Source organism: Myotis nattereri, assembly GCF_964212035.1.
Source record: "Myotis nattereri genome assembly, chromosome: 12".
Classification (NCBI taxonomy): Eukaryota; Metazoa; Chordata; class Mammalia; order Chiroptera; family Vespertilionidae; genus Myotis; species Myotis nattereri.
Genome location: NC_138087.1, coordinates 52,791,582 through 52,815,213, shown reverse-complemented (window position 1 = coordinate 52,815,213; position 23,632 = coordinate 52,791,582). Strand labels below are relative to the sequence as shown.

General features: G+C 53.4%; 1 protein-coding gene across 1 annotated transcript; it reads left to right on the top strand.

Annotated features, from left to right (window-relative positions):
- Positions 1-1,471: 1,471 nt before the first annotated feature.
- NOL6 (nucleolar protein 6) lies at positions 1,472-13,751 on the top strand. Its single transcript, XM_081104043.1, has 16 exons — positions 1,472-1,719; positions 2,822-3,028; positions 3,113-3,229; positions 4,833-5,012; positions 5,388-5,556; positions 5,797-5,931; positions 6,022-6,185; positions 6,272-6,392; positions 6,593-6,651; positions 6,734-6,835; positions 7,036-7,151; positions 7,321-7,498; positions 7,651-7,773; positions 8,183-8,331; positions 8,464-8,539; positions 12,564-13,751. The coding sequence occupies exons 1-16, from the start codon at positions 1,666-1,668 to the stop codon at positions 12,711-12,713; spliced, it is 2,100 nt and encodes a 699-aa protein (XP_080960169.1). The 5' UTR covers positions 1,472-1,665; the 3' UTR covers positions 12,714-13,751.
- Positions 13,752-23,632: the final 9,881 nt, after the last annotated feature.

The window sequence follows — 23,632 nt, the reverse complement described above, 5'->3', positions numbered from 1 at the left end:
CCGCAGGCCGACGCTCTATCCACTGAGCCAAACCGGTTTCGGCGGGAGTAAATCTTAAATGTTCTCACCATCACTACCACCACCATCACAACAAATGGTTGTTATGTTAGATGTCTTAATTAACCTTACTGTGGTAATCATTTTGCAATACATAACAAATCATCACATTATACATCTTAAACTTAAGCAATGCTATCTATCAATTATAGCTCAATAACGCTGGGGGGGAAAACAACCAAAACCTTCTGAGCAAAGAAGACAGCAACTTCAAAGGTACAGGACAAGAGGGCAAGATAGAGTCGGGAAACTCCAAGTAGTTCAATATGGCTGGGCATAAATTTGATGGAGACAATGGTAAGAGACAAAACTAAAAGATTGACATTCATTCATTCATTTGACATTTATTGAGCATTTACAGTGTTGCTAGACCCTGGGCATGTAGACCTGGTCCTTGTTTTCATGGACTCAAAGTCAAGAGCAAAGAGGTAGATAATTGATAAACAATCAAAAATTGTTTTTAGCCGGCCCAGTGTGGTTCAGTGGTTGATCGTAGGTCTAGGAACCAGAAGGTCACGGTTCAAGGTTCAATTCCCAGTCAGGGCACATGGTGGTGGTGCAAGCTCGATCCCCAAACCCCAGTATGGGGCATGCAGGAGGCAGCCGATCAATGATTCTCTCTCATCATTGGTGTTTCTAGCTCTCTCTCTTCCTCTCTGAAATCAATAAAAATATATTTAAAATAAACAAATGAAACTTGTCTTATATTCTTCAAAAACGTTGTTATAATAGGCCAAAAAGGGGTGAGATCAGAAAATGTTCTGGATTGAGAGAAAAGAAATATGACTAAATTAATGCATGATCTTGCATCAGGAAATAAACTGGTAGTATATAAAAGATGTTGAGATAATTGGCAGAATTTGAGCATGAACTTTCTATCACAGTATTGAATCAAGGTTAAACTTTATCATTGGACTATGATTACATGGGCGTTCATTCTATACCTATTGCAACGTTTCAGTACATTTGGAAAATGTAATAAACTGGAGAAAAGTTATTACAATAAACTAGGGACAAAATGATGTAACTCAGACTAAACTTGGTAGTAAAAACAGAGAACGAATAAATCCAAGATATATTTTGGAGGCAGAACTGACAAGACCGGTTAATTACTAAGATGTGGTAGATGAAGAAAAGGGAAAGAATCACCGGTGGAAATAAATAGAACACTCCTGAGAGGGCGCCCATTAGCTCCGCCCTTGTCCTTTTGACCCAAGCGGAGGAAGTGAAACAAGGGAGGCGGCCGCCGACTACCGGCAAGCTTCCTGCCTGGTGTCGCAAAGAGACCGTAAAGCAAATCCGTTTGGCCCCTCCCCCACAGTGGGCGGTCCTGAAGAGTGACAGGAACCAATGGCGAGCAAGCCTTCGGGGCACTGGTCCAATGGCTCTGGAGCTGGGCGGAGTCCTGCGACACGAGGCTCGTCGGCGTTCTCTGGGGCTGCCCTGGCGATGTCTCTTGGGGTGCCCCAGCAGGTCCTTTGGCGTGTACAGGAGGTCTGCTGAGGGGGTTCCGCTTCCGCAGAGGGGCTCCGGCAGTTCTGTCGCAGTGGGAAGAAGTTGTACCGCCGGCTTTGAACCCGACCAGCGGGAGCCGGACGGCCCGGAGGGATGGGGCCAGCGCCTGCGGGAGCACAGCCTCGGGGAGATGCCGGCGACCCCGAGGTGGGTGAGCTATCTGGGAGGAAGGGGTGCTCCACGTGGTGGAGGTGGCAAAGCCTGACTGCTTGCCAGCCAGGAGCACGAGTGCGGGCCCCTCTGGAGCAGCTCCCTTCGCCCGATGCTTCCAGCCGGGCACATGGTGGCGCGCCTGGAGCGCTGTTATGCGGGAGGCTCTCTCGCGTGTGAATCTGTGAATGGGGGGCGCGGTCCAGGGCTCCCTCCAGGGGAGAAGGTTTGGGATCCCGCTGACCAAGATCTGAACTCTGCTCACAGTGTAGGCATACCAACTGTGGAACCTCGAGCTCACGGGACTTCAAGGGCTCGTTTTCTTCCAGGATTATTGTGAGGATGGGGTGACTTACGGAGTATATTCGCCAGAGCCTGTAAGTTCTAGCTCTTTCCATCACTAATTAAGCACTAATGTATACAGTGCTAATCAGGGTTAGTCAGGGCTTGCTAGGGGAGATGGAACCTGGCAGGATTTGAATAGAGGAAGCGTGGGGATGGCATTTGCAAAGTCCCAGGACTGATCCAGCAGAATTAGAAGCACCCTGATGCATGATACCTGGAAATACAAGGAACTCGGGCTTTGCTTAGGGTAGGGCCCAGTCAGCTACTACCCCTACCAGTGCTCCTTGCTTGTGTGTCAGGTAGACAGGGAACCCTCAACACAAGGCGTTCTCAATCTAGAGCTCAATAATGTTCTTCTAAGGCAGTGGTTCTCAACCTTGGCTGCACATTAGAATCACATGGGAATCTTTTTAAAATCCTGATTTCTGGGCCTCATCCTCCGGAAATTCTGTTTCTTTGTTACTAATGTTATGTCCCCCCCCCCCCCCCCAAAGAAACAGAATTTCCGGAGGATGCGGCCCAGAAATCAGGATTTTAAAAAGATTCCCACGTGATTCTAATGTGCAGCCAAGGCTGAGAACCACTGTTCTAAGGAATGATTATCCTGAGTGTTCCACAATCTGACTCCCATTCAAAAGAGGGAGCAGATGCAAGTAAAGCTTTTACCCACATCCTATCAGGTGGTGCTTCAGGCAGTGAATGAACGTTAAACATCTGTGACCTCACACTGGTTTCTCCCTCTCACTGGGCACAGATGATGGAGCCAACTCTGGAAGGCACAGTCAAGGAGGGGAAGAAGGAATTTTCAAAGAAGCATCCAGTGGCTGGGTCTCCAGTGGAGGGTCTCCTGCAGCCAGTGAAGCTTAGCCGGGCAGAACTGTACAAGGAACCTACCAGTGAGGAGCTGAATCGCCTTCGGGAAACTGAGAGCCTGTTCCACTCCAGCTTGCTTCGTTTACAGGTACTGTGCGAGGCTGGGGCTTAGCTCAGAGGGGCAGACCTGAGTTCCTGAGGATAAAGGACTCTCCCTCGCCCCATCCTACAGGTAGAGGAGCTACTGAAGGAAGTGAGGCTGTCAGAGAAGAAGAAGGAGCGGATTGATGCTTTCCTACGGGATGTCAACCAGCGGATCATGAGGGTGCCCTCAACCCCTGAGACAGAGGCAAGACCGGTGGTATAGGGCAGTGGAAAGCCCAGAGGAGATCCTTAGTGGGAGCATCTGAAACAGGGGCCTTGCTATTCTCTGGAGAGGTTAGGGTGCTCGGAAGCTTATTCTCGTTGCCAGGAAGCGACGCTGGGAGTGTGATTAGTCACATGTTCATTCATTTAGCAGGTGTTTATGTGTCTTGCAGTAGTTGTCTTCTTAGGCTGCCTCTGAACAAAGCAGCCTGTTTTAGTGTTGGGGTTATGGACAATAGATAATAAGCATGACAAGTAAACTACATGTTAAATTAGAAGGTAGTAAGCACTATGAAAAAAAAGAAAAAGTAGGTCGAAGTAAGGGGATTATGGGAATATCAGAGGATGGGAGTGGTTTATGATTTTTTTCAATTAAAAAAAATTTTTTTTGAAGAGAGGAAGGGAGAGGGAGAGGGAGACAGAAACACTGTTGAGTGAGAAACATCAATCAGCTGCCTCCTCACAGCCCCCACCAGGGATTGAGCCCACAATCTGGGCATGTGCCCTGACCGGGAATCGAACCTCAACCTCCTGGTTCATAGTGATGCTCAACCATTGAGCTGCACTGGCTGGGCACCATTTAGATATCTATAACATCATTTTCAGGCCATACAAAATTATCAACTTAAAAATTAGCCTGCTATATTTGGTCAAACATTTATTTAAAAAAAAAATTTTTATCAGAGGGAAAGGAGAGAGATTGAAACATCAATGATGAGAGAGAATCATTGATCCACTGCCTCCTGTATGCCCCCTACTGGGGATCAAGCCCCAACAGAGCATGTGCCCTTGACCGGAATCAAACTCGGGACCCTTCAGTCCGCAGGCTGACACTCTCTATCCACTGAGCCAAACCAGCTAGGGCTAGTCAAACATTTAACCCCTAATGCGTTGGCAGGGCCAGACCAAATGATTTTGTGGGACTTAAATGACCCATGGGTTGGATGTTCCCCACCCCTACTCTAAAGTCAATAAATACAAATTTTTTTGTATATATATTTTATTGATTTTTTTACAGAGAGGAAGGGAGAGGGATAGAGAGTTAGAAACATCGATGAGAGAGACACATTGATCAGCTGCCTCCTGCACACTCCCCACTGGGTATGTGCCCGCAACCAAGGTACATGCCCTTGACTGGAATCGAACCTGGGACCCTTGAGTCCGCAGGCAGACGCTCTATCCACTGAGCCAAACCGGTCAGGGCAATAAATACATATTTTAAAAATACATAAATAAAATTATTTAAAAAGTAGAACAGAGTGGGACATAGGTGAAGTCAGGGAAAGTGGTTAGGAACCTCTCATGCAGTGATCACTGAAAAATGATGGTTTAGAGATGTGGTCATGTCTGGATGTCTTTTGAAAGCGAAGTGGGAATTCTTAAGAGATGAGTATGGTGATATAAATGTTTTTGGCCTGAGCACCTAGTATGGAATTGCCATCATGGGCAAGATGTGTTTACAAGAATATCAGGAGTTTGGTTTTAAACATGTTGACATTTTGTATTTGAGAGATGTACTAGACATCCAGGGGACGTGTTCAGAAAGGCAGTCAAATCAATATGTATCACTGTCTCTGTCCCCATAGCTAACTGACCAGGCATGGCTCCCAGCGGGAGTTCGAGTGCCTCTCCACCAGGTGCCCTATACTGTGAAGGGCTGTTTCCGCTTCCTGCCCCCAGCCCAGGTCACTGTTGTGGGCAGCTACCTTTTGGGCACCTGCATCCGGCCGGACATCAATGTGGATGTAGCACTGACCATGCCCAAGGTGAGGTCCAGAGTTCAGGGATGGAATGGCCTGCTACTGTACTACTTACAAATCCCAGAGTCCCTCCCTTTTTCCCACCTGTTGCTTGCCAGTGGATTGAAATCTGAATTCTGAATCAAAAGGATAGATCACTGCAATTATCTTTAGAGGGCTACTCAGATGAGCCCTTAGGCCATTTGCTGTCCTTTAACACCTTTGCAAACTGAGTATGGTGTTGCTAGCCCTGCCTCGGGCATTCTGGCCAGCAGAGAATTCCTGGAGTTGCTAAGCTATAACTCACTATAACTCTCACCTTGGCTTCATCTGGACCCCCAGACTCTTGAACAGTAAGTACTTAAAGTACATGGCCATCTCTCTTTTCTTGATCCCCTTCAGGAGATCCTACAGGATAAGGATGGGCTGAACCAGCGCTACTTCCGCAAGCGTGCTCTCTACCTGGCCCACTTGGCTCACCACCTGGCCCAAGACCCCCTCTTTGGCAGTGTTCGCTTCTCCTACACCAATGGCTGCCACCTGAAACCCTTGCTGCTGCTGCGGCCTCATGGTGAGGGCCGGGGTGGGGGGCGGCACACACTGGGCCTAGGGCACAGGATGGGGTGATAAATCCAGTGGGGGAAGCACAGGGCCCTTAGGTCCAAAGTGAGAGGCTTGGGCCTCAAGTTTGAAGAGGAAGGTATAGAGATCTCAAATTCTGAGGTGGGCGTGCATGGGGCCCTCAAGTAGGTACAGGAGTCCCTCTGGCTCCAGGGGCTGTAGGGTCTCAGCACCCTCTGTCCCCTCCCAGGGAAGGATGAGCACCTGGTCACTGTACGTCTCCATCCGTGCCCTCCACCTGACTTCTTCCGCCCGTGCCGCCTGCTGCCCTCCAAGAACAATGTGCGCTCTGCCTGGTACCGCGGGCAGAGTCCTCCAGGCGATGGTGAGCAGGCACTGGTGTCAAGGTGGAGCTGGAGGGAAGGGTGTTGTGAGAACTTTTCTCATGGCTTTTCCTTTTGTACCACAGCCACAGGTAGTCCAGAGCCTCCCACCCCCCACTATAACACATGGGTCCTGCAGGACACAGCCCTCCAGTCCCATGTGCAGTTGCTGTCAACTGTGTTGGGCTCAGCCTCGGGGCTGAAGGATGGTGTGGCCCTTCTGAAGGTCTGGCTGCGGCAGCGAGACCTGGATAAAGTGAGTTGGGAATGGCTCAGCTTCCCTGCCTTGCTGAGTGGTGGGCTGGCTCTGACCTTGGGCCTCTCTCTCCATCTTCTTTTCAGGGCCTGGGAGGATTTAGTGGGTTCCTTGTCTCCATGCTGGTTGCCTTCCTCGTGTCCATACGCAAGATCCACACCACCATGAGCGGCTACCAGGTCCTGAGAAGTGTCCTGCAGTTTCTGGGTGAGGCACCTAGGCTTGGAAAGGCCAAGAATTCCACTCATCTTGGGGATCCTCTCATCTTGTCAGGGACAGTTTGGTCCCTTGCCATCAGATAGATGAACAAACTGAATCCCAGAGTCAGTGGCAGCCACCTGGCCGGAGGGAGGGGCCCCCAGGGAGAGGAATATTTTCTGACACCCACCTTCTCTGGTTCACTTCAGCCACCACAGATTTGACCGTCAATGGGATCAGTTTATGTTTCAGCTCAGATTCTTCCTTGGTGAGTGGGGCAGGGCTGAGTCTGGGCAAGAAGACCAGAAGGTGAGCCCTGACTCTAACAGACTTCTCTCTACCCCTCCAAGCCGGCCCTGGCTGACTTCCACCAGTCCTTCCCTGTTGTCTTCCTGGACTCCTCAGGCCGCCTCAACCTTTGTGCCGATGTCACTGCCTCCACTTATCACCAGGTACCCATGGTTCCCCACTCCGAGGCTCCCCAGATGTCCCAGCCCAGCCTCTGTCTTCTCTGCCAGCACCAGAGCCAGCACCAGAACTCAGAACTCCTCTCCAGAGAGCTTAGGGCAGGCATGTCTCTTGGCCTGAGCCCTCAGGTGATGAGGGGAGAGTACAGTGGTGGCAGTCTCACAGCTGAGTCTCTGTGCCCCAGGTACAGCATGAGGCACGGCTGTCTATGGTGTTGCTGGACAGCAAAGCTGACGATGGATTCCAGCTGCTGTTAATGACTCCCAAACCCATGATCCGAGCTTTTGACCACATCCTGCAGTAAGTTTAGGGGTGATGGGGTATGTCAGTGGGTCCTGTTAACCTGGGGCTACAGTGATGGGGCAGAGGTCCTTAGCAAGTGCTCAGATTTTCCTGGTTTTGGGGGATAGAAGTGATAGAGGCCAGCAGTACCTGATTCTTCGTCTGTCCCTTTGTGCCCCATCTCCAGTCTCTGTCCACTGAGTCGTCTGCAGGCAGCATGTCACCGGCTGAAGCTATGGCCAGAGCTGCAGGACCACGGTGGGGACTATGTCTCAGCTGCTTTGGGTCCACTAACCACCCTCCTGGAACAGGGCCTGGGGTCCCGGGTGCACCTGCTGGCCCACTCTCGGCCCCCAGTCTCAGAGGTATGGATGGGTCAGAGCTTGTGGGTCAAAGGGGGGTTGGATTTAGGGCCCCAGGAGATACAAAAGATACGCCATCCATCTAATTAACAAGTGGGTTTCTAGACCAAGATGGGGGGCTCTTGGGTTAAGCTCAGCCTTTCTGCATTCCACAGTGGGACATCAGCCAGGATCCGCCGAAGCACAGAGACTCTGGGGCCCTGACTCTGGGATTGCTCCTTCGGCCTGAGGGGCTGACCAGCGTCCTTGAGCTGGGTCCAGAGGCTGACCAGCCCGAGGTGAGGAGCCCTGAGGCCTGAGGGGTGATTTGGCCCTGCCTTGGGAGCCTCAGCATGCACATTGGGAGGAGTGGGATGGATTGTTCTCATGCCACCTGGATTGAGGCCCATCAGGGAGATTTCTTTTTTTAAAAATATATTTTTTATTGATTTCAGAGAGGAAAGGAGAGGGAGAGAGAGAGCAACATCAGTGATGCGAGAGAATCATTGATCGTCTGCCTCCTGCACATCCCCCCACTGGGGATCGAGCCTGCAACCCAGGCATGTGCCCTGGACTGGAATTGAACCTGGGACCCTTCAGTCCGCAGGCCGACGCTCTATCCACTGAGCCAAAGCAGCCAGGGCTTCCAGGGAGATTTCTGACAGAGCCCTTCTTTGTTGATCTCTCCAATTACTCCTTTACTCTCAGGCTGCTGACTTCCGCCAGTTCTGGGGATCTCGCTCGGAGCTTCGGCGTTTCCAGGATGGAGCCATTCGGGAAGCTGTGGTCTGGGAGGCAGGCTCTATGTCCCAGAAGCGCCTTATTCCCCACCAGGTGGTCACCCACCTCTTGGCACTGTGAGTGTTGGCATCTGAATGCCAGGAGGCAACTGTGGGCTGGGGAGCCCAGGCTTTTGGGGTGAGCAGTTCACATCCAGCAGCGAACTCCTAGCCCCCAATGTGTACACTGTGTCTGTGCCCCTCTTCCAGCCATGCTGACATCCCAGAAACCTGTGTCCACTATATGGGGGGCCTCCTGGATGCACTGATCCAAGGCTTGAAAGAGGTAAGGGCCCTGCTGGTTCAGGATTGCAGTCAAGCTAAGGACTGTAGAGAAGCCTGTGTGGCTGGATTGGTTGGGATTAGAGAGCCCTTACCACTTTAGCCAAGCTGCACGTCCTGGAATGTCCAGCAGAGGGGGTGCTGGCTCTGCGGCAGCCGGCGTGATGGCAGGTTCCCTGGTGGTGGTGGGGTTGGTTCTTCAGAGTCCTGGCCTCCTGACTGTTTTCTCCCTCAAAGACCTCCAGCACAGGTGAGGAGGCCCTGGCAGCTGCGGTGCGTTGCTATGATGAACTCAGCCGCCTGCTGTGGGGCCTTGACGGTCTCCCATTGACTGTGTCTGCTGTGCAAGGAGCTCACCCAGTGCTGCGCTACACTGAGGTGAGGCGCGAAGGCAGGGAGCCCTTTCCCTTTGGTGATCCCCAACTCTAGTTCACCTATCCGGTTTTCTCCCTTCCAACTCCTGACTCCGGGCACTCCCCTTCCCAATTCCAGGCCCGTTCTTCAGCTTTCCTTTTCCCATAGGTGTTCCCACCAACTCCAGTCTGGCCAGCCTACTCCTTCCATAAGCACTTTCCAGAGCGGGCCTCGCTGCTGCCCCGGCCCGACAAGCCCTGTCCAGCTTATGTGGAGCCCATGACTGGTGAGGGGGCTCTTGGGAGGGGATGAGAGGGACTGTTCCCACTCCACGCTGCAGACTGAGGCTCTCGCTCTTCTTCCCAGTGGTGTGTCACCTGGAGGGCAGTGGTCAGTGGCCACAGGATGCTGAGGCCATTCGGCGGGTTCGGGCTGCTTTCCAGCTGCGCCTGGCAGAGCTGCTGACGCAACAGCATGGGCTGCAGTGCCGGGCCACGGCTGCGCACACTGATGTCCTGAAGGTTAGGCTGGTGCAGGGCAGGGGACCCCTGCTGAGGGGCGGGTGCCCCAGGCAGACAGGCACCCCCCATCCCGTTCCCTCTTCCAACAGGATGGGTTTGTGTTCCGGATTCGTGTGGCCTACCAGCGGGAGCCGCAGATCCTGAAGGAGATGCGGAGCCCCGAGGGGATGGTCTCGCTGAGGGATACGCCTGCCTCCCTCCGCCTGGAGAAGGACACAAAACAGTTGCCCCTGCTCACAAGTGCCTTGCATGGGTATGGCCCCCTGCACAGGCTCTTCTGTCTGTAGACCCATTTCTGTCCTGGCCTGCCCGCCTCTCTGGGAGGCCAAATGGCATAATATTTAGGGATGTGCGTTCTGGTGTCAGGCAAATTCTAGAATCCTGGTTTTGCCATTTCACTGGCTAAAAAAAAAAATCCCTTTGGGCAGGATTTCCCCCTGGACCTTACTCTTCTCATCTATAAAATGGGAGTAGTGCTAGGACCAGCCTCTGGGTCATTAGTTAGGAAGGCATGAGCTCATACATGTAACGCATTAGCACAGAGCCAGTGTTGGGTAAAGTTGGAATAAATAGTGGCACTAGGGCTGAAACACGGTTCTTGGGCCCTGAGTGCTTGAGTCTCATTGCCACTCCCTCTCCCCTTCCTCCCCCAGACTCCAGCAGCAGCACCCAGCCTTCTCGGGTGTGGCTCGGCTGGCCAAGCGGTGGGTGCGTGCCCAGCTCCTGGGGGAGGGCTTCACCGATGAGAGCCTGGACCTGGTGGCTGCCGCTCTCTTCCTGCACCCTGAGCCGTTCACCCTTCCCAGGTGACTCCCTCCGCCTTTTCTCTAGCCAGGAAGTTCCCCTTGGGGCCGGCTTTCATCCCTAGTACTGTACCTTCAGTCCAAATGGGAGAGGGTGGCTGAGGCAAGTGACAGAGGGGTTCTGAGACATACCCTCAATCCATGCCAAGAGGTGTACCCCCTAGATTGCAAGAAGTTTGGGGATGTGGGGCTGGCCCCCACTTTGCTCACTCCTTCCCCTCAGCTCCCCCCAGGTGGGCTTCCTTCGGTTCCTTTTCCTGGTATCAACCTTTGATTGGAAGAACAACCCCCTTATTGTCAACCTCAACAATGAACTCACTGGTAAGTGGTAGGGCTTTGTGGATTGCAGAGTGTGGCAGGCAGGGGTTTTCCTGGTCAGTCCGTTGGGTTTTCTCTGTGCCTCCCCTGTCCCAGATTGCTGTCAGATTAGAATAGATGCCCACTGCCCTGGCTGGGTAGCTCAGTTGGTTAGAGCATCATCCCAATATACCAAGGTTGTGGATTCTATCCCTAATCAGGACATATACAAGAACCAGCCAATAAATGCATAAATAAGTGGAACAGCAATCTTCCTCCCTCCCTCCCTCCCTTCCTCCCTCCCTCCCTCCCTCCCTCTCTCTCCTTCCCTACCCCTCCCTCCCTTCCTCTCTCTGTAAAAAAAAAAAAAAAAAAAAAGAAAAAGAAAAAAAAAGGTGCCCAGACCAGACCTCTTGGGGATAGGGTGGGAGTGATGATTTCTGGTTGTAACATGAGGAGCTCCTGGTCCTAGGAGAGTGGAAGGTGTCAGCTTTCTAATTCCCCAGGTGTGTGGGAGCTTGGGGTTGGAGGGGGCCAGGGCCAGGCCTCAGCTTGTACAGGCCCAGAAACCAGATGGGTGCCAGGCAGTGGAAAATTCTGCTCTGGGCCGAGGCTGGTAGTTAACGCCCTGCCTGCGTGAGGCAAATTCCGTGTCCCTTTCACCGCTTTTGCCACCTGGAGGGGCATTGGAAATCCTTGTGATGGGTAGCTGCTGGGTGTACCTGGGGCAGTAGCGGGTATCTGGGGGAGAGGGCCAAGCTGAGCCAGGATTCCCTCTTGTCCACAGTGGAGGAGCAGGTGGAGATCCGCAGTGGCTTCCTGGCAACTCGGAAACAACTCCCCGTCATGGTCATCATTACTCCTCAGGATCGCAAAAACTCCATATGGACACAGGATGGGCCCTCGCCCCAGGTTCACTCCCATCTCTGCCCCCAAATGTGTGGCTTTCTCCCAAGGAAAAAGCAGGCCTAGCCTGAGCTAAGAGAGACCTGTGGTCAGGTCAGACTTACTTGATACATGTGTACCCCCAGATCCTGCAGCAGCTTGTGGTCCTGGCAGCCGAGGCCTTACCGATCCTAGAGAAGCAGCTAATGGATCCCCGGGGGCCTGGAGATATCAGGGTAAGCCCCTGACCAGGACTGACTCCGGGGGCTCTGAGGATTCCACCTTTGAACCTGGAAGTCCGGCGCTCTAGGAGCCCTCAGAGGATGCCCAGTCCCCTGTTTATTGAGATTGAAGCTGCCCAGGGTGACGGGCAGTGGAGAGGCCTAGAGGAGAACCGGGGCCCCAGCTCCATCCAGGCCTCATGCTTCCAGCCTATGCTCCTTGTGCTAACCCAAGCTCGCACCAGCTGGCTCTGTTTCTGCCTCCACATGAGCACTCAGGCCCACAATGGGTGGTCACATCAAGGGGAGAAGTCAAGGTGGACATGTAGAAAGGTTTGTGGTCAGCTCCCAACTCTTCAGTGGGCACTGTTGACCCTCCCTGTCCTTTCTCAGACAGTGTTCCGGCCGCCCTTGGACATGTATGATGTGCTGATCCGCCTGTCTCCCCGCCACATCCCCCGGCACCGCCAGGCTGTGGACTCACCAGCTGCCTCCTTCTGCCGGGGCCTGCTCAGGGAGCCAGGGCCCTCGTCCCTGATGCCTGTGCTGGGCTACGATCCTCCTCAGCTCTATCTGGCACAGCTCAGGGTAGGTCCTAAGGGCCGACGGACCCCAGGGAGGGGACCTGGAGGTGACTCTCTCCTGTAATCTTGGCTCTGTCCTGCCCTTTCTTAGGAGGCCTATGGGGACCTGGCCCTTTTCTTCTACGACCAGCATGGTGGAGAGGTGATCGGAGTCCTCTGGAAGCCCACCAGCTTCCAGCCCCACTCTTTCAAGGTGTGCTGGCTGGGGACAGCCATCTGCTCCTGAGTGTGTGCATATGGTTCCCTGTGGGCGTGCGTGTCTGTTGTGGCCTGCTCCCTGAGTGACCTGTGTCAGGTGTGACGTATATGTGTCGGTGTCTCTGGGCGTGCCTTTGTGACACTTCATTTCTCTGGTTCCCACAGGCCTCCAACACAAAGGGGTGCATGGTGGTGTCCCAAGGTGGGGAGATGGTGATGGTGCCCAATGTAGAAGCAATCCTGGAGGACTTTGCCATCCTGGGTGAGGGCCTGGTACGGGCTGTGGAGGCCCGAAGTGAGAGGTGGACTGTATGAGCTCCAGTCTCAGGAGCAACCTGTGGATGGACAGCAGGATTTTAGACCTCTGGAGCAAGGTGTCAGTGGTGGGACCTCCACCCTCGTCGCATATGGACTCTCCTTGGAGAGCCTGATGACTTGAACACACTGACTCGTTCCCAACATAATCCTGCCCCAATTCTCTGACTGATGCACCAGCATTGGGGTAGGGGCCATGATGTCCTATGGAGTCCCCTGGACCTGACTGAACTCCCAGAAGTTGAGTGGAAACGGAGGAGTTCCATCTATCTGTCAGCCCTGGCCTGGGACTTTTTTTCCTTCCTAGGCTGCTTCCAGAGGCCTGGAAAGGAGGACATGTGCCCTGGGCTGGGACTCTGTCCCCTTCCCGTTGCCAGGATACGTGCCCAGACTTCTGCGTGTCCTTCGGTGCATTATCGGCCTTTACATGGGCCCAGAGCAGATGTGGCACTTCCTGCGGACCAGAGCACCAGCACTGAGCAGTGGAGTGGGGCTGGTAGGGGCATCATGCCTTCCTGTGTTGTTTCTGCTGCTGTCCAGGGTGGGACCATGGAAAAGCACAGAGGACAGGAAGAAGCTATGTGGGCGAGAGGATGGGGGGGCTGGTGACCCCCCAGTCCAGGAGAGATGCAGACGCACAGAGTGCTGCCCTGGCCTCTCAGTGTCCGACACCCTCCATCTCTGCTTCTGCCCTTTCGTGTCACAGACCCCCCGCAGTGTGCCGCGTGGGGGTGCCTCGATGAGCTAGACCAAGTCCTGCTCCAGGAGCCCCGTGCTCTGGGGGAGGGATGCTGCTTCCTTCCAGCCTGACCCATACCTCCGCACAGCAGCCCCTCCCTTCTCCATCTCCCCTAATCTTGCTGTTTTTCTAGACTCAGAAAAGTGCCTCCTCCTTAAACCCTCCCTTACCCCCAGCCGAGAGGCTCTTTGCCTCTGAAGTAATTGGAGCAGTTCCTGTGCTTTGCCGTTGCTGACAGCACCACAAACTCTCCTGTTGTCTTAAATTCTGGTTTAAGATTAAATCATTTAATTTTCTCATGTTCGTGGCTTGTCTGCCTTTTTCATGGGGTTTTAACCTTGTCTCCTTATATAAGCTCTCTGGGGGCAGGGAACATGTTTGAAGATAGGTTTCATGGCACCCAGGACCGTGTGCTGTACTCGAGTAGGGGCACAGGTGTGTGCAGGAGGGGCACCTTGCCCAGGCAGATGGAGGGCCGGGAAACCACCAGGAGACTTCCAGGAAAAGAGAATCAGTTTGTGATCTCTGCCAGAATGTGTGGGGTGGTGGTGGTGGAAGACAGCCTGAGAGAGAATGACAAGTCCATGTTTATTGAGCCTAATAATTGCTGAGCCCTATTTGTTATTTTGCACATCTCATTTACGGGAATTTGCTCATACACTCCTACCAGCCCTATGAAGGACGTACTTTCAATTACCCTAATTTTCTGAAAGACGGAACAGGTTCAGTGGTAGGCAGGAGCCTGTTTGTGGAGAGACTTCGATGCCTGTCTATGGGGCTTCATCCTTAAGATGATAAGCCACATATGGGAAATCTGGTCTCCTAGTCTTTGTGAACCCATGTCAGCCCCTACCTGTCACTGTCATGGGGCCTATGGTTGAGATTAGCATAGCGAATACATTGATTGGCTTTAAATATATATGGTTGAGATTCGCATACATTGATTGGCTTTAATATATATATATATATATATATATATATATATATTGATATTGATATTGATATTGATATCAGAGACGAAAGGAGAGGGAGCTAGAGAGAGAAACATCAACAATGAGAGAATCATTGATTGGCTGCCTCCTGCACGCCCCCTACTGGGGATCGAGATTGCAACTGGGGCATGTGCCCTTGACCGGAATTGAACCCAGGACCCTTCAGTCCACAGACTGATGGTCTACCCACTGAGCCAAACTGACTAAGGCATTGATTGGCTTTGTAAACTAGGGTCTACATCCCTCCCGGTGCTGTTCATTCATGGACTCTAGACACCAGCAGCCAGGGTTTATTTTCTGTGAAAGTCAGCTTCAGGCCTGTAGCTTCTGACCCCCTCCACAAACCCAGTTTTGGATTATCCTGGTGAAAGCAGGGACCAGTGCCCCAGGCAAGACTGTGTAGCAGGTGGCTTCAAGAGGTGCACGTGCCAATCCCACTTTGGCAATAAACCCCGGCCCTGCTACCTCCCCAAGTGATCCTGGGCAAGTCACTTCCTCTTGCTGGGCTTAGCCTCTTCACTTTTAAAATAGGTATGATAGCCAGACCAGCGTGGCTCTGGTTGAGTGTCGTGTCGACCTATGAACCAGGAGGTCACAGTTCGATTCCCAGTCAGGGCACATGCCTGAGTTGTGGGGCCAGTCCTCAGTGGGAAGCGTGCAGTCAGCTGATCAATGATTCTCATCATTGATGTTTCTAGCTTCCTCTCCCCCACCCCCCGAAATCAATAAAAATATTTTTAAAAAATTAAAATAGGCATAATAATGGCTTTGTCAGGTACCCCCTGTGGCTAGGGAAGTGGACCGAGAACTCATAAACCCAAGGAGCTGCACCATCCTTTCTGTACTCCTTGCTCCAGCTTAAGGAGTGGGGTGGGAGTGGGGGAGGGGGAAGCAGGAAGGACAGGCTCCAATTTCAATCCCTCACATTGTGCTCCAACCTGTTTTCCGCAGATTTTCTCTGGGAAGTAGGTGATGAAGCCGGTGTGGTCTAAGATGACTTCACTGGAAGGGGATGGGGGGCCTGAGGAGCTGGAACCTCGGGAAGAGAAGGAGCTTCAGTGTGAGCAAGGCTCTGCAGGGTGATGTAGGTACGCATCCCACCCCCATGGGTGCGTCTGCTTCGGGGCCTCTGCGTTTACCTTTGCAGGTGGATGCGGGGAGGCTGACGGTAGGAGGCTGGAGCTCTGGACTCCTACCTGCAGCTGTAAATGGCTTTAAATAAAGCCTTCCCCTTTTGGGGGCTTCCATTTCCCCAATTCTGTCAGAACTAAGCCTCTCTATGTAGTTGCACTTAGTGAATCCTCAGAGGGTCATCACTTCTGTCTGTGGTATCCAATAACCTTCTCTAAACCAGAATCCTTTTAGCCAAAGACCCTATTTTTCTCTGCCCAACTCCTTTGGAGAAAAAGAACAAGATTCCCAATCCTAGGGTCCTTGCGGCAAGTGACATTCAACAAAGTCCTGAGGGTGCTTGGTTACTGACCTATTGTCAGATTTGGTCTAGCTCTAGCCCAAGCCCGCCCCCCCCCCCCCCCAATATACACATAACCGGTCGCTTTGTGAGTCAGAAATTAATCCGGGTGAGCCATAAAGGGGAGGGGAAGCCTGGGAACGTGAATCACCCCGACCTTTCTCAGGAAAGGCCAGCCTGCCCCTTCCCCGAAGGGGCAGCTTAGGCTGCTCCGTGGAACTAAGGGGGACCAGCAGGTTCCAAACCCAGAGAGAGACACTTGTCGCTCCCACTTCAGTTTCTGGAAGGGGGGTGGGGAGAATACTTTTTCTGGTTTGCATGGGGCCCAGAGAGGTGTATGCACCTCCAGGGTCACACAGGAAGCAGGGAGTGGAGCTACAGAGAATCTAGGTGTCCTGGCTCCAGGCCTTGCTGCTGAGTCTGGGCTTTCTTTGGGCAAGGAGGGGGGTGAGGAGGCATAAAGGACTAGAGAGGCCTGAACAATGGGGCAGGGAGGAGTGAAAAGCCTCGCCCCCTCCCCTGTTCTGGGCTGCCCGCCAGCTTTGCCGCACCCCCTCGCCCCAAGGCAGTTGAATGAAGCTGTTATCAGCAAGACCCAGAGAAGGAGCCGTCAAGCGCAGGGGTTGGGGTGGGAGCGTGAGCACTCGGGTCCACCTCAGCTCAAGCCTGGATCTCCTCTGTTCCTGGGAGCTCCTCAAAAGCAGGACCCAGGTCTCCTCTGCTCTCCTGGACTGGAAACCTCCACAGGACAGTGACGGGGGCTCCTAAAGACAGACGATGCCAAGGTTGGGCCCTGACGGAGGGAGTAAAGGATCATGGAGATCCAGCCCCTGTTCCACTTGACAACCAACTATTCGGTTGAAAAAGATAGTCAGATGTGGCACCCTGACCTTTCCCAATCTCCCTCCACAACAGCCTCATCTTTATCTCCCAACCAAGGGGGTCTCGCGGGAGCCCAGATCCCACTGACCCTAGGTCTAGAGGCCCTCAGGAAGTCATTCCTGAAGTCTGACTGCAGAACCTCCTGCTGCAGCCTGTCCTCTCCGCTGGCTCCTTCTCCAGAACTGTGAGTCCTCTCCCTCGGGCAGGCAGCTGGTGGCTGCCCTGTAATTAGCCCCCAGATGGAGCTGGGAAGAGGGGAGCGTAGACCAGGGCTCTCACACACACCCATCGCCTTTCTGGAACACCAGATGCAGTCTTCTTCCCGAACCTGCCTCCCCACCCCCAACCCTCTCAGGCCTCTCAGAGCAGTTCTCCTGGGCCCCGCCTCAGCTTCAGGTTCCTGTCTACTCAGTTCTGTCCACTTCCAACTTCAGCTTCTTGTCCACCTGCCCTGCCCACCAAATCCCAAATCCCAACCTTCCGCCCTCCCTGCAGCCATTGCCCTGGCCTCTTTCTCTCCTCTGTGGCCTCCTTCCAGGCTTTCTGGCCTCAGCCTTTCCCCTTCTTACCCAGTCTCCACTCAGCCACCGGGAGGGATCCTTCTAAATGGCAAAGGGAGACCATACCAGTCCCTGCTTAAAACCCTCAAGTCTCCCATAAGCCACTCTTCTTTTTTTTTTTTTTTAATATGTTTTTATTGATTTCAGAGAGGAAGGGAGAGTGATAGAGAGAAACATCAATGATGAGAGAGAATCATTGATTGGCTGCCTCCTGCATGCACCCTACGGGTGGGGGGGTGGGGGGGGAATGGAGCCCGCAACTCAGGCATGTGCCCTTGGCCAGAATCGAACCTGGGACCCTTTAGTCCACAGGCAGACACTCTATCCACTAAGCCAAACTGGCTTGGGCTAAGCCACTGTTCTTAGTGAAATACTTGTCAATTGTAATTTTGTTCAGACCTTGATGTAAAATGGTTAAAATGCTGTGGTTGGAGCAGGAGGTGGGGCAGGGCTCTGCCTCCTTGGCTTCCCTCTCCCCAGCTCCAGCTGTAGAGAGCTTCCTCAGAGCCCTTGGCGCTTAAAGAAGCACAGCTTAAACATCTCTGCCCTCTCCACCCCGGGGTAAGATCCAGGCCCTTCGGGGGGAAAAAGGAGACATATGTAATTCCCTTTGTAATACTTTAAGCAATAAAACTAAAAAAAAAAAAAAAAAAAGATCCAGGCCCTTAAGATGGAACACAAGGCCCTTCCTATGCTTCTTGTGTCTCTTCCTGGCCTCACTTCATGTACCAGGCCAGCACCCATCCTGTCCAGGGCCTGCCCCAGCAGTCTCTCACCTGGAAAACTCTCCACAAAATCCCCAGCCAAATGTTTCCTCCTCCAGGAAGCCCTCTGATTGCCTCAGCCCAAAGGATGCCCCAGGCTCTTGCTGTTTTCAGGGACCAGGCAAATGCTGGGCCTTGGCTCAGGCCCCACAGGAAGCCTTCAAGCGTACCTTCTTCCTTGACCCCGGCTCTAACTCCTCATCCTCTGAAGCAACCTTATCCTGGATCCAGGAGCTTTCCTGTTAGTGAGGAGGGAGATGAGACATCAGAAAGCCCATCTCCCCATTCAAGCCCATGGGGTTTGAATCCCAGCTCAATACCCAGGGGCTCCAGGAATTTGGCCTTGAGGTGTGAACCAGAGCCCTCCGGACACCCTAGGCCTGTTTGCAGTGATAGCGCGGTCCGTGTCAGCCTCTTGTCATTACCTCTGCTCTTCCCGGGCTGGCATGGGGCATGCCCAAGTGTCCAGCCAGTGCCTCTTCAGACTCCTTAACAGATCCCTGTCTCCTATCTCTGGCTTTTATAAACACTGGACACAGATCCATAACTAGTCCCAGACAAGGCCACACACAGGCCCCCGTGGACACACATCTGCCCACACAGGCCCTCATGGATACATACATACATGTGTGGACCCCATGGCTGCCCACATGTACACACAGACCTTTTTGGATACATGCATACACACAGCCAAGAACACACGTGGCTATTCACACATGAAGACATGAGGCTCTGATTAAGGAGGCAGCTTCTGGAATGAATCCTTTCTTCTATGTTGACTGTATAATACAGTTTTCAAAGCCTGAAAACATCCACAATCTTGTTTGATTCTGACCGAGGCCCTGGGTCTGGGATTGGGAGAGGACTCCACCTGAAACTTCCAGGTGGCAGATGGAGACACTGAGGCTCTGAGAGGTGAGGGAGGAGAGCTGGCCAGGGCGCCTGACTGGTCAGTGGCCAAGCCAGGCTTAGAATGGAAGTTCTAGGTCTTTAAGAGGGCTCTGCCCCCATCAGCCTGCCCCTATGACTCAGCAAGAGGTCTTGGAGGGGGTAGGAGATCAACCAAAGAACTTGTATGCATGCATATAAGCATAACCAATGGACATAAGACACTGGGGGGTAGGGGAGGCCGGGGGAATGTCAAGGGGGGGGGGGGAAGGAGACATATGTATTACTCTTTGTAATACTTTAAGCAATAAAACAAAATTAAAAAAAAAAAGAGGTCTACGTCTCTATCCCATCCCTCTGACTCCCCTCCATGACCCTCTGCTGCCCTCAAAGGGTGCCGAGGGCAGCTCAGGGACACCAGGAAGTGAACCCAGAGTCCCCAGGATATGGGTCAAAAGGTAGATTTTCTCAATGTCCAGCTGCTCATCTGGCTGGCGGTGCCTGAGGGGGCAGTTCCCATTCACAGGTTCCCTGCCATCTCGTCTGTCTGTCTGCAGACAGGGGGTGGTTGTTGGCGCAGTAGGAGGAGATGCTTGCCCGCCCCCCAGTCTGGAGACGCTCATAATTCAGTGATTCATCTCTGTTCTCCACTCCCCATGCCAGCCTACAGCTACCCCGACTCCCAAGGCCCAGAAACCAGAAGGGTGTCCAGCAGTGGCCTAAGAGCGGTGCGCACGCTAGAAAGGGGGCTCACGCCTGAAGGGGCTTCCTGTGGCTCCCTGGTCTCTATCCTTTCACCGCCTCTCTCCATCCCCATGGGGTTTGATCCCAAGCTCAATACTCAGTGGTCGAATGAGACCTTAGCAAGTGACTTCTCTCTAAACTTCAGTTTTGTCGTTTGTGGAAAGGGAAAATAGACCCACTTCTGGGGATTGTTTTGTATATGAGAGGGAGTCCGTTCTAAAATTGAAAATGTGACCCTGGCTGGTTTGGCTCAGTAGTTAGAGCGTCAGCCCGCAACTAAAGAGTCGCTTCTGGTCAAGGTCACATATCTCTGATAGATGTGTCTCTCTCACATCAATGTTTCTCGCTCTCTGTCTCTCCCCCTGCTTTCCACTCTCTCTAAAAATCAGTGGAGCCCTAGTCGGTGTGGCTCAGTGGATAGAGAGTCGGCCTGCGGACGGAAGGGTCCCAGGTTCGATTCCAGTCAAGGGCATGTACCTTGGTTGCAGGCACATCCACAGTAGGAGGTGCAGGAGGCAGCTGATCGATGTTTCTCTCTCATAGATGTTTCTAACTCTCTATCCTTCTCCCTTCCTCTCTGTAAAAAATTAATAACATATATTTTAAAAAATCAGTGGAGAAAATATCCTTAGATGAGGATAAGTACGTGAATAAATAAATAAAAATACATTGGAAATGCCTATGTCTGTTTTGGCCTCCTCCATCACCCTGCTCCAATGCTCTGCAAAAGGTTAGGGGGGTAAGGGAGGCTGGGGGGCTTGCAGCATTATTCATTTTCTGTGTCAATATTCTTCTTCACCCCACTTGCTGACAGCAAAACCCATGTCTCTTCTGCTGTTTCAGGCTGCACCCATTCAGGCAAAAATGTTTTGGGGGCGGGAAATGATGGGCGTTCCACACCCCACTCCTTACAGGGCCCCAGCCAGCACCTCTGATTCAGCAGGCTGGGACTTGCATCTTCAGCCCTTCCCTTGACCGGGAACCCACTCCCCCAGCTCTAACCTCAAGGAGTCACAGCCTCCCACGGGTGGATGGGTCAAGACCCCTCCATGAGCTCAGCCCTTCCACCCAGGTGAGACACACACCTTGCTCAAGATGCCCTGGGAGGAGATGGAGCCTCCTCCGGGAGCTCCCAGGTGGGCTGGGTTCCAGCCTGCACTTGGCCTTGGCTTTCCTTCCCAAAGCACAACAGGGAGCCCCGAGGGCTCCAGGGAAGCTGTGTGACTCAGTCAGGGCCTCACCAAACTCCCTCTCTTCTCTGTGAAGCCAGGCTTCTTCCTTCTGCCTTTTCAGCCAGGGGGCGCCATGCACACGGACTACACTAGCCTGGTGTTTATGGACAGGTGTCCTCCGGCCCTGACCCCTCTCAGTCCCAAATGACCTCAGGAGAGCTGACAGGGACAAGGAACCCTTGCGGGGCATTGCACCCTTTCCCTCCTCCAGGCAGGGTCCTCTCAGGCCCATTAGGAAGCATGAAGCCCTACCCATACCTGCTCAGCTCCAACCCTAGCACATACCAATGTGCAGGTGTATGCACGCATATGAACATGCGTGTAACCACCAGTTACAGAGAGGAATGAGTTTGGTGGGAGTGTATGGGGACACGGTCCTGAAGGTTGAGCCCTGATTCGGGACCATAGAGAAATGAGAGCCAGCTCTTGTTCCTCTTGCCAAACCATGTGCCTTGGCATGGAGCTGCCTCCATTAGAGGGGGTGGCAAAGATGCTCTGTGGTGAATTGTAGCCTCAGATTATAGGTGGGCACATACATACCTGCACACAGTGAGTACATGTAGGTGCACATGTATTAAATGCTGCTTAATGTGAACAAGATACGCAAGTCCTTGGCTGTATGTGTGATCTGCTCTCCCCTGCAGCACGTGGGAACACCTCTGTGAGCTGAGTGCAAACTGTGTGCAGGAACCTTGTAGGTGCCTGCTGGTGGCAGAGCTGCCCTGTTTCTCTCCCCTGCTCTGGGTCCCAGGCTGACAGGCTCAGGAGGAGGTGCCCTGGGCTGGGGTTCTCCACTTTCTTCACTGTGAGGACTCCCTTGCCTGTTCCCACCTATGCTGCCTTTGCAGCCCCACCGGAGGCAGCGAGGAGCTGAGAAGTACATCACGAGGCAGGGAGAAGGGAGGGCAGCATGTTCCCCCTTCCCAGGCTGGGCTCTGGCACCAGGAGTCTAGGGCTCCATCCTGAGTCACACACTGGCAGCGGGTTTGTGGGTAGACACTCAGTGATGGCACCCTGATTCACCATGGGACCTCCCAGCCCATGGGGGCCCAGAAGGTGGGGTGCACCTCTCTGAGCCAAGGGTATGAGCGATGTTGTATGTGGGGTCCATATATATGACGAGGTGCTCATGTAAATGGGACCCCTTGAGCATGTGACCAGAGCTCAGTGTCCATAGGCTGTGTGGCTGTCAGCCTCAGGGTACGTGTGTGTAAATTTACCTGATATGTATTGCTAAATCCCATCTCTTTGGGCTTTAGTCACCTTTGGGACCTTCATTTCTGACAGCCATTTCTCAAGGGACAAGTTCCCAGGGCCCTTTGCCCACCTGGATCAAGTTCATCTGGCAAAAGTGGTTTCTTTGGTCTCCCCCGGCAGTGCTATGAAAGGGACTGGGGTGAGGGCATATCTGCTTCCCATCTTGTGGGAGCTGGGCCCAGGTCACTAAACCTCAGGGTCCCAATTATTGAACGACACTCACCCCTCAGATGGGGCTGACTCCCCAACAGTTTAGGCAGTTCAATCTCTTAAAGGGACAGACTCTCCCTTGGACAGGATCAACCGGAGTGGGAGAGGAGAGGGTTAAAAACAGCTGGCCCCTAGCCGGGCGCTCAGTGGTTAGAGCGTCAGCTGGAGGACTGAAGGGTGACAGGTTCCATTCCGGTCAGTGGCACCTCCTTTGGTTGCAGGCTCGATCCCTGCCCCGGTCGGGAGGCAACCAGTTGATGTGTCTCTCACATGGATGTTTCTCTCTGTGTCTCTCCCCCTCCCTTCCATTCTCTTTAAAAAAAAAAAAAAAAATCAGTGGGGAAAATATCCTCGGGTGAGGATTAACAAAAAAACTAAGGAAAACAAACCCAGCTGGGACTTAATCTGCAGGCAAGCATGTGGCATGGACAACTTCAGTCCCTGGAGCCATGTGCAAAATGCACTCAGGCACATGTGTGACCACCTCAGTCAACTCAGCCATATCCAACAGGATGGGCACAGCATGAGAGATGCCCAGCGAGTGTGATCAGGCCTACAAGACCGATGCCATGTGTGGACAGAGCTGGTCATGCAACAGGTGGAGCACTCACAGCAGAAGGGGCAAAGGCCCGTGCGCTCTGGCTGGAACTCAGCACGCGTTCTGTGCGTGCCCCTGCGTTGGCCTGTGAGAGGGTCTCTTCTCCCTTGGGGCCCACAGCCTCCTCCCTCCAGCCCCCTGGCTGAGGACATGCTGGCTCCAGCAATCCTGTAGCTCTTTCTGACATGTCCATGGCGGGGATGACAGCAAAGCTCGGAGTCGGGCCCAAGGCAATCTCGCTGGCAGCTCCGTTCCCCCCAGCCACGCCCTGCACTTGCCTGAACCCCACCATCGGCCCTCAGCCTCCAAGACACATCCTCCCCCAAGTGCTCTCCGGGGCCAACTTCACTCCTAAGGTCCCTCACACCCCACGTTCCTCCACCTTCCTCATTAGCACCCCCAACCCCGCATCCCCACCAACCTCCCAGGCAAGGTGTGGGGAGGCCGCCCACGCCTGCGGGGCTGGGCGGGCTAAGCGCTTGCGAAGCTGGACTGAGCGGGCGGGGCGCAGGGCGCGGGGCGGGCGGGACCTGTGCCTCCCGCTGCTATAAAGGGCGCCAGCCGGCGCTCACGGGCACTGCG

What these genes read in the sequence shown, in the direction of transcription:
- NOL6 (XM_081104043.1), top strand. Translation starts at nt 1,666, where the DNA reads ATGGGGCCAGCGCCTGCGGGAGCACAGCCTCGGGGAGATGCCGGCGAC. An exon ending in CCTCAACCCCTGAGACAGAG is followed by an intron (nt 3,230 to 4,832) that starts GCAAGACCGGTG and finishes CTGTCCCCATAG; the next exon opens with CTAACTGACCAGGCATGGCT. An exon ending in AAGTGTCCTGCAGTTTCTGG is followed by an intron (nt 6,393 to 6,592) that starts GTGAGGCACCTA and finishes GGTTCACTTCAG; the next exon opens with CCACCACAGATTTGACCGTC.